Source organism: Hetaerina americana, unplaced genomic scaffold, assembly GCF_022747635.1.
Source record: "Hetaerina americana unplaced genomic scaffold, ioHetAmer1.1.p SCAF_4, whole genome shotgun sequence".
Classification (NCBI taxonomy): domain Eukaryota; kingdom Metazoa; phylum Arthropoda; class Insecta; order Odonata; family Calopterygidae; genus Hetaerina; species Hetaerina americana.
The window spans coordinates 34592716-34607761 of NW_027286985.1; the positions used below are offsets into that span (position 1 = coordinate 34592716).

Below are 15046 nucleotides of genomic sequence, written 5' to 3' on the forward strand. Positions count from 1 at the left end.
AAATATGAATTTATTTGTTTTAACATGACCAACTTCTGAAAATACCATAGCAAACCAAAAAATTGCTTATGTAGTAAGTAAACCATCACAAACCTCAATCTGGTTTTTGACAAGTTTCGGAGATTAAGGCTTACTTCCAAAATCAAATTGAATATTCCTAAATGGTAGAATTAAAATGTAATCCACTAAATATTCCAGTCCATATTGACTAAGTAAATACTGAACTGTTTTACAATAAATTAGAAAAATACCTGTTATTTTCCTTCTAATTCTGTGACCTACCTTTAATGTTCTAGAAAATACAACACTATATCACACACTAGGTAATTTACAGTTATGGTAAGCAGTGAGCAAATCAAGGGTGGAAGCAAGAATCAAATACAAAATACAGCTGATGAGTGTGCCATAAGGTAGATAAGTAAAGAGATCAAAGGAACATTTCATGAGCGAGAATGGTCTGTTTTATGCCTTTAAGTTCAACTTAAGAGAGTGCTTTGGTTAAACTATTTCTGCACATCTCCCTATTAATATGGAAAATTATATGTTTATTTGCATTAAACTAATTTAATATTTACCACAGTGTCAGCACATTCTTTGCAACCAACATCAGGATTAACCACCACATCCATAGCTCGAAGGAGTTGTGGATCCTGAGTGAGGTGCACAGAAAACTTCTTAATGAATTCCTGCGCCTTAACGGAGTCAGGAAGGAACTTAGAGAGGAAGTTGATGCGTGCTGCTAGCTCTCTGTCTCTTTCAGCTGCACCAGTTTCATTAGTTTCAGTAACAGAAGGCAACCTTTTGTGGAGCTCCACCAATTCTGCCACATTCTTACGAACCCTATACAGAATTTTAAAAATTACATTTTAGACGAACATAATGAAATTCACAGAATATAAAAAGGTGATTCAAACAAAAAACCAAAAATGTATTCATATTCTTTCTTCTTGTGCTAATCCAAAGTGTTTAAATAATTTAGAAATACTGCAACAAATGAATTTCATAGTGTAAAAATCATTCCCATTGACCAGGATTGATTGGTGCATTGATTGATTGAATACATTCCTGCGGCTTAATGGAGTCAGGAAGGAACTTAGAAAGGAAGTTCATGCATGCTCCTAGCTCTCTGTCACTTTAAGCTTTAGTACTGCTGTTAAAATCATTCCCATTGACTGGGATTGATTGGCAATTACACTCTGAAATTGTTGCATTGTAATGCAAATTTAGTAGATAATTCCATTTAAATTTACAGTCCATGCATCTCCTGCAGTTTCTTGATGTAGCAACGAATGTTTAAAATTACCAAAACTCCTCGAAGTCTACGTAACCTCTGGCAAACAGCCACATACACATAGCTCAAGATGTTATGACACAAGCTTATAATTATGAATGCAAACTTACGCAAGTTGATGCTTTTGTAATTCAATGAATGCCTTTGTGGCATTCTCATCAATTGTGCCAAGAAGATAGTATAATTTTTTCATTCTCTCCTCAGCAGGCAACTGATATGGCACCAGGCATGTGTTTAAAAGTCTTTCCACCAATAACCTTGATGAAAAAAAGGATTTATCATATCAATTAAAACAGCCATTTTATGTACTATTTATATCTAAAATTCAAATTTTTTGAGCCACTGCAGCTTGAGGGCTCATTTTTATTTTGCATTCAAATCACATCCCTAACATGACCACAAAAAAGGTAATGATCAATGCACAGTTGGACTGCAGTTGAACAAATATAAATGTATTGCACTGTTATCATGAAAATACTTCCAAAGTATGATTACACCTGGAAGCTATTTACAAAATTTGTTAATGGAATTACTAGTGCCGTTATATACACACTCTGGGAAAATGATAATTTAGATGCATACATAGTAAGCTATCAAGTTAAAATTTTTTTAAATTGAAAATGATTTGGCTAAAAACACAACAAATGAAAATGGAGTAGATATTTTATTAATGAAAAACATTATAGTATTGAAATACAAACTAAAGCCAGGGTGCAAAAATAAATAAGACTCCCCAAAATAATAAGTCATGAAATATCTATCAATAACCAATTCATGCAAATGTGAAACCCTAGTGTTGGTTTGAAGGGCCTAGCAGGGACTTTATCCTGAAATGCATGAAATTCACAACACAGGAGTGATGCATATATGTTATTGATATGGTAAGATTCAGAAATATGGTTTTTTGCTTCTTTCTTTTGCAGCTCTGATAGTTTAACTAAACATCAGTCTCTTTTACTAGCTTATTTTATTTAACCCAAACCAAAATTATCAGCAAGCTGGTTGCATGTGGTGATATCAAGGTAATAAAACAAGTATTCAGATTCTAATGTACATCTTCTGCTATATACAATAAGAGAGATACTCTTCTTAGCATTAAGAAATAAATGACTCCCATTTTTCATTACAACATACCTGTCATCCATTCCAGTCATATAATACCCATGAAGTATTTTGTCTTTGATCCATGTAACAGCTTTCTTAGTTGCCTCTGGTACATCTGGGTTACTGAGGTGCTTTTTATATATCATAGCTAAACCACACATGGCTTCTTTTCGTATTTTGAACTAAAAGATTGAAGGGTAGAAAAACGTAAAACAAAAAATTGCAGTTACATATTAATTAAGCATGGAAAATAAATATCATTTATGGCCTTTCTAACAACAGTAAAGGATTATTTATACAGAATTCTTAAGTGTCTACATAATAAGAGATAATTCCCAGTGAAAATAAACATTGGTAATATACATTACACTTTCAGGCTTCACTTCATGGAATTAATTGATGTTCATATTAAATGAGTATGTAATTTTACACAGACTTCATTTTATGGTACAATGTGTTTCACCAACTTGCGGCATCATCACAGGTAGTACCTGATGCTGCCACTAGTTGATGAAATGCATTATACCTAAAAATAAATGTGGAACATTACAAACTCATTTAATATGGGCATAAACACTGCCCTTACTTTTTTTACGGAAAAACATTCGCCTTATTGGAAGAATGCCCTATGTAATTGTAACATGTAATTAACAAATGTGCCAAGGTGACCATTGCATAAGGAGTAACAAACAGAGACCTATAAAAACTTGTAAGGGCATGGTACTTCATACATTGGTTAACAAAATGTTATTCTCTTCCAAAATTCTAGGCAAAAATTCATTAAAATGACAATTTAATTACACAAAACTGATTAATAAAATTTAGCAAATTACTTAAAATGAAGAAGTTAAATCTTGACATTTTTGTATTTGCAGGATGAGAAAGTCCAAAATTCCAAATTACTTATCATAAAAAGAATAAAATGAATGAAGACAACGACACCCCAACATGCATCCCTTCAACTGAGAAAATCAAATGTATTCATGGAACAAAAACACATTCACAACTGCGGCATAAAATAAATATATACTACTATTTGAAGCATTGCCAAAAATGGCTGAGGGCATTAAAATGTGACATTTAAGAATGTTCAGTAACAAGTAAGGTCTCTTCAGATACAATAGACCATGTCTCTGCTAGACCTGAAAATGCTCAAAGCAATGAACTAAACAGTTGTTTACATAGTGCGCACCTCACAGAACAAGTATGCGTGCCATGTATGGAACTCAGATAACAAGTGCATTAAATTTCTCCATATGATCAGCTGGTATGACTCTTGATTACTTCATGACAGTCATGGAGTATCAGTGAGACCCACTAGGTTAACTTGAGTGCTACAATAGACCTCATTGATTAGTTGGCAATGTCTTTTTCATATCTTCCTTCCCCAGTACTTGGATTCAATGCCTCCTCCAGACAACAAACACTACAATTTTGAACCTTTATTTAGCTATTAAAATTTATTTTTCTGATCAGCATTCTCTTTCATTGTAAAGAAATCAAAATATTGGAACCGATAAGATCCAAGACATTCCAAATAAATGACCCTTTTATTGTATGGCATTGGCTTATAACCCATTTAAAATCTGGAGCCAAGTTCCAAACATTACCTCTCTTTTCCACTCACCTTCTTATCCAATGTTCTTTCCTTGACAAAATCTAGCAAATCTTCACTATCAGACACAACAGAAAAATCCCTCCGTGCAGTCGTCACAATTGCCATGACCACCTCATAACGAACAGTCTCTTCTGAATCATGCTGACGTAACTTTAGGGTTTCGGTTATGTCACGTCTCAATTCTGGATGATTCAGTAGGAAATGCATGGAATATTGTACGCACTTGTTCCGAATAGCTACACTAATGTCATTGAACCTGAAAAAATGTTTGAGCAACACTCAGATGAGTCAGAAATTCACAACATAATCCCAGTGTATTGATATCATGAAACATTTCCCCATTATATTCAACTGGAAAAAACAATACCTTCCAAGGAAAGCTTGCCACAACTGACGATGATGTATTGCAAGGGTTGAATCTTTCTCAGAGAACATTCGAGCTAAAAGTGACACTGACCCCATTCTCTCACTCTCTTCTGTACTTTTAAGTTTGAATTCTAACTGTGGAAGTACTGATAACAGAACACTCGGACAGATATGGTTTAACTCGTAGATTAGGTCATACACCTTGCGAGAAATTCCTAGTTTCTTCTCTTCTCGTCCTAATATCAACACATGGTTGAAGAACTAATAAAAAAAAAGAATAGAATATAAATGAATTTCACCAATTCATAACTTCAATACATTCAAATATTTGCAAATAAAAACCAAAAAGCAATTAAAAAATACTCCATACAGTTTGAATGTAAGGTTCTAGAGTGTCGCTGCATTTCACGACCAACTCTTTGGCCAGCAAATAGGCATTTTTGCGTTGTGATTTGTTTGGTTCCACAACATTCATTAGAATGATATCAAGAAGTTCATTTGACACCACGTCGGACTCAGTAATGACAGGGCACAAAACATCAAGCATAAAACTCTTCACTTTTCCAGAATGTTCATCACTATTTGGAGAAGAAGCTGTGATTAGTATCAATAACTGTGACCAAATTCACTCACTAGTTATCCTTTTAGTACTTACTTCACAATTTTAAACATAAGGGAAAATAGAGCACAGAAGATTTCTTGACAGTCTTCCAATTCAAAGCACATATTGAAAGACTTGACATAGGCTAAATTTTCCAAGAGGTAAAAGTAGCGCTTGAATGCAGGATCCTTGGGATCCTTCAGCCCCGCCAACTGCTTTATCAGGAAAAGGAAAATTGTCTGCAAAAATAAGCAGAGAATATTATTTTAGACAAAATAAATTAACTACAAATACCATAAAACATACATACATATACACATCAAAACATCTTGTTCACAACCAAAAGAGCTAGTGCCTATATTGCTGATGTTGCATGAAATTCACTAGTTCCTTAACATATTATGTATGCATAGAATATCTGAACATGCCATGAAATGGCCAACTGTAATGGCAATATTCTCTGTGATCCATCATTTGTACTATTATATCATTGTAAACAATCATTTCCTTGCATCATGGAAATTTTCTGAAAAATTGGCTGCTCACAGGTCTTGGAAATGTAAATAACATTGCACATACATTGGCACAAACCTCAAATTGCAGAATTAAATATGCAGGAATTTAAAATGTTAATTTTTTTACCATTACAAGAGGAAACAAGTCACTTAATTGGATACTGCTAGGGCGATTTTTGTGCTTAAACAACATTAAATAAGTTGGCTCTTAACACAGATGTAATGAAAACATTCTACAAAACTTCTAAGTAATCCAGAATATCACCCAATTTTTTGACAGTTGTGGTTAATCTTTCACCAATTCCTTTAAGGTGACAGTTGAAAAGGAACTTTCAGGATTTACCGAGAGGCCAAACCTACATCATTAATTCCATTTCTTCATCAAAGCACACAGCATTGTGAGATAGAGAACAAATTCTTCACAGTAAGGTTTTTCCCATACATTCATTCCAAGCTACAGGAAAGCAAGCATGCCACCTTTTTGCAACACATGTGCTACAGTCCCCCTAAAGCTGTCAAGCTGTGAACTTACCCAAGGCTGGACACAGGAAAAATAAAACCTAAGCTAAAACGTTTTGAGGATGGAACAACCAATTATCGATCATGAACTAACCATGGCCTCTATCCCAAAGAATTACCCACACAGTGAAGAATATGTTTCAACTGCATCTTGTTCAATTAGCTCAAAAATCCTACCAAGATTTCCAACTGCAACATAATTTTTAAAATCAAAATCACACTAACTTGAAATAAAAATAAAAACACTCACTTTGACCTGCTCAGGATCCTTGTACGGTGCCTCAGGGGCATATACCCGGAGGACATCAGCAATACAGCATGCAATGAGCAATTGAACATCGCGACTTGGATGCAATAAAAAGTAGTCCTCAGCCAAATGCAGGGCAAGTGGTACATATTCTTGGTAGGCACCTTCATCTTGCCCCATTGATTGGAAGGTGTGAGCCAGCGTCTAATCCCGTACAGGTATCAAGTGCAAAGGAACAAACATGTTACACAACATCGAAGCAATATCACGTGACAAACAGCAACCATACATAAATCATTGACCTTTACAGCAATATGCCGATGATGGGGAAGCCTAGATAGTAGGCTACCACTGACAATTATATTGTACTTAAAAATAAATTTATGTTATGTTATGGGGTTTCACTTTGTGTCATTGCAGGACTATGTAGAGAGACCTTCAAGAGTGTGATTTACATTCTGCCTACAAATATTTTAAGTTGCAGGAGCAATGAGCTGAAAAATGTTCCACAGACAACCTAAAATATTTCCAGCATCAAACAGCAATACAGACTGTGCCATGTGACAAATGTTTTCATATAATCCATTATCCTGCAATAAACACCAAGGGCTGGCCAATCAGCATCTTAAGGGCAGAAAATGCAACTGAATGCACAAAAGGCCTCATTAAACACACGGCTCACGTAACACATATGCATGCTTGAAGTAAAATTGTTCCTTTCAAGGCTAAGAAACAACCGCAGACATAGAGGAGAAACAGGATAAACTCATGCAAGATACAACAATTGTCAACCTTGTATATGATCAGGTTATGAAAAAAAAACAGGCACTGATTTCGTATTTCAATTCTCACACACTTTCCTATATGACATCATCTTTAAGGATTAGTCAACTGCTCAAGTTTTCAGGCTTAACAACGCGGAAATTCATTATCACTGAGGTACAAAAAAAACAATTTATCTTTCCACCAAATTGGTGAAAAGATAAATGGCAAGTTTTTTTCTTCATAAAAATTGTAAGATGTATTGTTGACAGGATATTTCCACTTCTTCATTTTAGCTCACCAAAACTGAAAAGTAACAGGCAGCAAGCCCATGTAGTTGCTATTCAGCCAGATAGCCAAATGCCAGGTTACTGAACTCATAAACAATAATCCAAGCATTTTAATAATTTTCTGGGAAATGTGAGACTCAAAATATTGCATTGGTGATTATAGTGCACCTACTGTACATTTATTACCATATTTCGTGCTGCCCCAATAACTTCACTTTTTACAACCCCAAATCAGTCAAGAAGAAAACAATGGAGAAAATTTTACCACCCTTGTCGAAAATATATGTGAAATATTCACATATATTTTCTATGACCCTACAAAAGCAACATAGAATTTGACACTTTCCTATAACGAAGGGTGCCCCAAAAAGATTACAATCACAAATGGTAGCTTGTGCTCGTACCTGGCGGTTATTTAATTAGTACAATGCTATTCGGTAATCAGCCAGTTAAGCTATCAAAATTTTAAATTACAGTTACAACAAAAATTAAAATTTACAGTTACAAAAATGCAGGTGTTAGGCAACCCTCTTCTTGAAGCTTCTGACATTTACAGAAGATTGAAAAACATATTCAGGTGATTTTTTGGGATCTGGATGGTGCAGCAGCTAACGTACTTTCCCACCGAGAGGGCCTGGGTTCAAATCCTTGAGATGGCAGATATTTTTCATTGGTATCCCAATCCCTACTTGAGGTTCATAGTGGAGAACACTTTGAATGAGTATGCCGTCCATCAGATGGGACGTTAAAATGTGGATCCCTTGGTGCCTTTCAATAAGAGCATGCTAATGCCAATGCTGGGTTTCTCTCCATCCTTACTACTTTCCCATCCATCCCTAGTGGCACAAATGACCTTAACTGTCGGGAGCCTCTCCTTCAACTACAAGTAAATTTTTTCAAATTTTAAAGCACTTACTTAGTAAGGAGTCCTTTTTTATGCTGCCTCTTTCAATGAGCTATTTAAGTTTGTGTATGATCTCCTGTCCTTTGTAAAAACCAGCTTTTGTTTTCCCTTTGACATCTCCCCAGGGGTTAGGTGATAGAAGAGACTCCATAGTCTCAATCTCACCCAAAAATAAAGATGACTATGTATCAATATCCCCATGCCCCACGTACAATTCAAATATTTTTCCCAGCTTTCCAATTGCTCATCTCTTCTTTAATCTTTCCTATGGCAATTGCCTAACAATGTCATTTCCACTATCTCCCCCTTTGAATTTCCCAAAACTGAAGTGAGCAGCTTTCCTATGAACTCTTTCAATTTTTTACTCTAACTGATTGTGATAAGAATCCTATTAACTTGATCCATACTCTAATGTAGGCCTTGCTAAGTCTAGAAAACCTTTTTCTTCAGTTTTCATAGAGCATTTCTTCAGAATACGCATGATAAAACTTATCATTTTGTGTCTTATTTGTCATTTTCTCCAAAATGTTGATTCCATTTAAGGTCACTTGCAAAAGTTACTCCAAGATATTTATACTTGTGACCTACTGGTAAGACTTCTTTTCCCTATTTATCATTATGTTTTAACTTACTTTAATTGAAAATAATAATTTTGCCTTTCTAACAATTTATTTTAATTTAATTATTTCTCATCCACTCTTGAATGTTATTTGCATCATTCTGTAATAATTTACATTTAATATTAGGCTGCAATTCAGCCCCACCACAAAGGAATAAAAATAAGCCAAAAACCTGGAAGCGTACAATCAGAATTTTTAATAGGCAGAGGAAAACATGAGAACATGGTATTTTTTTATACCATTTAAATGAAAGAATGATCACTATAAATGGTATTTCAATCGATGACTTTTGCACCAATATATTTTAAAAGAGCAATTTTAATAATTTTAAAAATCAGACAAAAGTAGTCAGTCAAAGCCATTAAAATCACATTTTCCACCAAATTAAACTGAATGAACAAAACTGAATTTGGCATTCTCTTAAAACCTTGTCTGTACCTTTCTTCACCCTCAAACAATTGTAAGAACCCTCCTATTAAGTAGACTCTTCCCGAGGGCTATTCATTCCCTTTTTAAAAAACTTCCAATTCACACCTAAAACATCCAAACTTCGCCCCCTAAATGACCCAATTCATGAATGTGACAGCTACATGAAGGCCAAAAGTTACATGAAAATATACCTAGGAAGCCTAGGCCACAAGCCAGCAGCAATGTTCGAGTGAGCCTAAAAAAATTTCCTTGGCATCCATAGCATCGACACAGTGAAAAACGTGCACATCTTAAAATAGATAATGTTGAAAATTTCCAGAATTTTAACTTTACAGCGTAAGCAGTTTGTAAGAAAGAATTAGGAGACCATAAAACTTGAAGGCACTTAGTAATATGCAGGTAAATTAACAATAAGTGCAATAGGCAAATACCTATGATAAAATTTACAATAACCTGGGGAAACCTTAAAATGACCTTTAAACTTCAAATGCCAACCATTTCCCTAATACATCCAAACTCTTTAAAAGTGCTGACCCATAAGGGAAAGAACACCATTATTTTTTAAGTATCTCATGCTAATTTTATAATGTTAGACTAAATAGAACAGTTACTGGCATGACTTAGTGGAAAATCTTCATATTGAAATTGAAACTGAACAACTTGGCGTAATCAGATGATGCTATACCATAACGAAACCTAGGTAGTAAATAAAAAATTTCTCCACATGGAAAAGCCAAGTTGTTTAGTTTCAATTTCAAAAATGTTAAACTAAATCGACAACAGGAATAAAATCTTTATAGATCTCAATTCCATCTTTACATTACAATACAGATGCATGTGTATTTATCACTCTAAGACAGACACTCTTGATGGCACTTCAAGAAGAGCTATAAGGTGGAAAATTTTAGGGTGGTAGTAAAACCACTTTGGAAAAATGCAAATTCTCCAATAGGTTACCAGGGTTTCATTTTAAAAATTCCCAAAGGTATTTTTATCAACTAGTGATTAACAATGAAACAATTTTTACAAATTGTCAAGAGAAATAGATGGACTTCTTCATGTATACAAAAACACACTTTCCATCAATTACACAATGGATGTCACTGCAGTCATCTGGGGCTAAACATGATAACTTTTATACATTACTCAATTTGATGAATACATAAAATATTTGCTGTCCTTTGCAGATTAATTTTCTTTTATTCATGAAAATACAAACCATCGCTTTAGTGACTTTTAAATAGGGACTAAAAACAGTAAAAAGTATTAAGATCATTATTCTGGGAATATTTTCTTATGATTCACTTAATATTTTGCAAACATTTATTTAAATGCTTTTTCCTCATACGTTGACAGTCAATATAGGGATCCATTGTTCCAGACATGTTCAGCAATGTTGCAACAGGCAATAGAGTCTTTTCACTGAATGATATCATTACTGGCATTGACATGGAAAAATATTTCATCACAGAAATAACTTTACACCACCTTCCTTAACTGCCTTCACTTTTGGTAAAACATAGTAATCACCCTGAAGGTCAGTTTGGTAGGCGATGATAGAGCTCACCAAGTACTAAGCCTAATAACATGTGAAATTCATGCATCAGGGTAAGGGGACCTGGTCCTTTCCCTATACTGCTATGGTTTCCTGGGACGTTCTGGGACCTGATTAATCACACAGCGTGGATGTGCCTGAGGAAGCTTGGAGAGGCTTCCTCGGAGTTGAACCTAGGCCCTCCAATCAGTAGTCCAATGCTGTACCCATGGATTAATGTGACCTAGTTTTTATTAATATATATGTCCAATTAAACAAGTTTTTTGGCTACAGAAAGTGTAGGACATTGGATTCTAATTAACTCCAACATATTTTCACACTATCTACACCATAATCTTATTATTAATGATAAGAATAGTTCAATTATTTCATAATAAAATCCATGCTGTTTCGTCCAGTGGGCAGAGCATTGCACTGCTAGCCAGAGAGTGCAGTTTTGATTCCTGGTGATGCTTCTGGGCACCCTCGGCTTCAGCTCATGTGTGTTATTTTGCAGGTACCAGATCTTTTAGGGGAAACCAAAGATGGCAAAGGGAAAGGAACCTATCCTGCCCTGATGTGAGAATTTCAAACGCCAACTTAATACTATGTGAATGCTACCCTTTCCTAAGAAATCAAACTTCGGATGGATATATGTAGTTGTAGCTCCATTAAAACCAAACAATACCATGTGTTTGTTGGCAAAACAACTGCATTAGCTAGCATGCAAAATGACATCAGAATAACAAATTTAATACTAAATTTCATGCTGTTCACCACAGTTTCAGAAATTTTATCAAAAACCTATTATGAAAATATAAACATGTAGCAGTTAAATAAGTATAAATAAGTATTTCAGCATGCCCACAAGAATAATCACAATAAATGAACCATTTCCATCAGCAAAATCCACATGGAAGCATAGGAGGATTTTTACCTTAAGTCTACGAATGAGCTCATCAGGGCCAAGATCTTCAGTGACTTCCCGGCAACCTTGAGGGTACACTATTGTCACTGTGACTGTGTTTGGAGTAGTTGCACCTGCTGTGCCCATCCCGGCTGCAGTTGAACTAGCACCACTAGGCCCACCACTCCCACTCCCACCACCACCCCTCGGCATAATCACTCAAGTCTTGCACACCCCAACAGTCTAGTCAGTGCACAACCACTGACAATCCTGATGAATCAGCATCAAGCATCACTACCAACTACACTATGGGAGCACAGTACACAATCAAATCCTAAAATAAAGAGTACCAGCTATTAACAGAATAAGCACTCAAAAAATCATCAATTAGATTTTATACAGAAATATCATAGATTTAATAAAACGAAAAATATCTACACCACACCGACAATTAGATTCCAAGAAATTTTTGTGGTTAAAATTTACGACGAACATTGACAAACTAGCAAAAACCTAATGAAGTCAAGGTTTTTTCTTTTATGTGGACCATCATAATGTTTTTCGTAAGTTTATACCGCTAAATTGTTATACTTAAGAACCCAAGTGATACTACACTATAAAATCAAAAAAATGGAAGCAATTCCAGAGCTAATTGAAATGCAATAAAGAAACTTCTGATACTAGCCTTTGTTAAAAATTACAGACAAAACTTAGAAAAAGGGAGAACCATCTTTTCAATAAAATAAAGCAGCAATCATCAGAAAGAATAGTATAGGATGCTGATAATTTATGAACTCAGAACCATGGCAAAACCACACCAAAAAATTGATATTTGAATCCAGAAATTGCCTAAATGCATTTTCTAGATTTATTATGCACACATTATACAACTCATATTTCAATATTTTCTCACATAAAAGATTGAAGGCAACACATTTTCAAAACAACAAAGCAAGATAATTAATTAACTTCAGGCATATATTATTTTGCACATATATTATGAATTCATATTTTTTTATTATACAAGAAAGTCATATTAAACTGCATTTGTGATTAACACATAAACTTTAATTAGCCTTTGTCAAACTAATAAACTGTTCAAATTCAGCGCACATCGAGAAAAATATTAAATAAATAATTGCTATATATGCTTAAAACTTGCATACAAGTGGACCAAAGAGCACACAATACATTGAATATAATGAGCACACAATACATTAACAAAACTACCTTTTACGCAAGTGACAGTAAAAAACACAACAAAACTAGATGAAATATTGAAAGATCTACCCTAGGGATGGTGAAAAGGCACCTAGCTTAACAGCTAAATAATGACAACGAAACAATGTAATGCAATGGACACACTACAGAAAAGGTTTGCAACATTTGTCTTGTAAAGGGAATGCATGTTCCGATTTAACAACTTACTGGAAGTGTATGTATACCCTACGTAAATGTTAGTTATCACTGGGATATTAGAGCAGCATTTTGGAGGTAAACTTAAGATTAATGAATTGACACGATTTTACCACTCATCTTACTTCGATATTCTAGTAAATTCACATGAAAATAGGAACAAATGTTGTTACTACTCTCAAGTACATTTGTACACAATAGTTTGCCATGATACATGAATTTGTATATAACCATGGCATATTAATCACGGAAAAAAGCTTTTAACTGCACCAAAGTTGGGAACTGTGTATAAATAAGAAAGAGTGCGACATAATAATAGTTTTTGCCTTCGCGAAAGTGCATAATTGAGGCTTTGCAAAGATTCCAAAATTAGATATTGTCTTATAAGAAAGAAATACTGACTGGTAATCTTTTCACGAGAGAATATTGAGCTGTTAATAATGACACATCTAGCGGCGAACAACAACAAAAATATAGTTAACTTAGATAATACCTTGATTGTAATGACCAAAAACTAAAAAAATCCAAAACATCTAACAACTAGGCCTTATAACATAATAACTCATTTAACCACTTCGGGGCTCATCACGTACGTCGACGAGGTAGGACGAGTGCTCAGTAAATAATAAGAATACTACTTTGCTAAGGGTAGTGCTCTCCAAAATTGCAAAACTGAGATTAATAAACGTAGACTAAATTAATGTATTTCAATGTATACGTGAGGAAAATATCGAAAAGACAGCAATATGATGGTCATTTTTCAATATTTCCCCTTAAGTCTTGGGAACATAACATTGCCTTTGAAGTAATGAAGCAACAACATTTCGCACGGCGTTCTGTGAAAACTAATGATTACGATAGAAAATGACACGGACATCCCTAAACAGGAAATCGTATAATGCACTGTTAACATAATATTATTACAGAAACATAGTTCCGACATAGGCAAACTCTAAACAACTACATACAACAACGAACGGATTCTTACCGTTGTCTCAAATTTTGAACCAAATGCACATGCTAGATGTCAACGAAGGATATTAAAATCATAATAGAACCTAAACAATTAAGCTCACATGTGATGGTTGTGTAGGAATTACAGATGATGCACACCGTATCTCATGCCATTGCGGTTCGAACGACTTAACCTTGTTCGCAATGGTATCAACTGTCACGCGAAAACATTATATTACATTACAAACTAGTAACATACACCGTAATTCACGTGTGTAGGTCGATAGTATTCCTTCGTTTTCTATGTTATGCTCTCCGCACATTTGCGTGATCTCAATTCATGAAACAGTTCTACAAAAGATGGCACCATTCGCCATTTTGGCGGCGATGTATATAAACGTAAATTTTAGCATCCTTTCTCAGAAAATAAGATGTTTGAACGCTGAAACGCATTATAAATTACTCATTTGTTAATATACACAAAATTTTGCATGCATCACTTACTTGGACAACAAATATTAGAAGAATAAACTTGAGTACCAAAACGCCGGAAGCCTACAGTCGTGTTGTTGAGGAACAACAGATGGCTCCACTGTTTGTCTACTTGTCAAGCAGACAAAATCACGGGATAACGCGGAATACGAAATCGTACAGTCACGAGGAGTTAAGTACTTAGCTCGTCTGTCTCACCTGAAACAATTATGCCTAGAGTCCTGGGCATTTTGCTAGCGAAAATTTATCTTTTGATTCCCTCTAGTAAAACACGTTTAACACTTCAGTTAATCCTTAAATTATATAAGATTCGTGCGCTTTATACCGCCACCGTTAAATACGCATATAAAATTTATAATTACAAGACTTCTATTTTCAAGATGCCAATTTCAAATGAACTAAAGAAAGTTCACTTCCTATTAGTTCACGAAAGGAGGTTTCCTTTCCCACGCAATGAAGCAGCAATGATTCTTGTAC

The 15046-nt window shown here is 34.7% G+C and overlaps 1 protein-coding gene across 5 annotated transcripts in view; it reads right to left on the bottom strand.

The window, feature by feature from the left end:
* Window positions 1-14659, bottom strand: part of pds5 (cohesin associated factor B pds5) — an 80934-nt gene extending 66275 nt beyond the window's left edge. For 3 of the 5 annotated variants that reach the window (XM_071590785.1, XM_071590781.1, XM_071590786.1), the window contains exons 1-10: window positions 14582-14659; window positions 11738-12041; window positions 6265-6465; window positions 5035-5219; window positions 4750-4957; window positions 4381-4640; window positions 4023-4269; window positions 2426-2577; window positions 1402-1548; window positions 576-840 (exon numbers count right to left, since the gene is read on the bottom strand). In XM_071590785.1, the coding sequence (XP_071446886.1) occupies window positions 576-840; window positions 1402-1548; window positions 2426-2577; window positions 4023-4269; window positions 4381-4640; window positions 4750-4957; window positions 5035-5219; window positions 6265-6465; window positions 11738-11920 (1848 nt within the window). In that variant the 5' untranslated portion in view covers window positions 11921-12041; window positions 14582-14659. Of the gene's footprint in view, window positions 1-575; window positions 841-1401; window positions 1549-2425; window positions 2578-4022; window positions 4270-4380; window positions 4641-4749; window positions 4958-5034; window positions 5220-6264; window positions 6466-11737; window positions 12042-14111; window positions 14146-14199; window positions 14346-14581 lie in introns of those variants that run through there. The other 2 variants (XM_071590782.1, XM_071590783.1) reach the window with 2 other exon arrangements.
* Window positions 14660-15046: the final 387 nt, after the last annotated feature.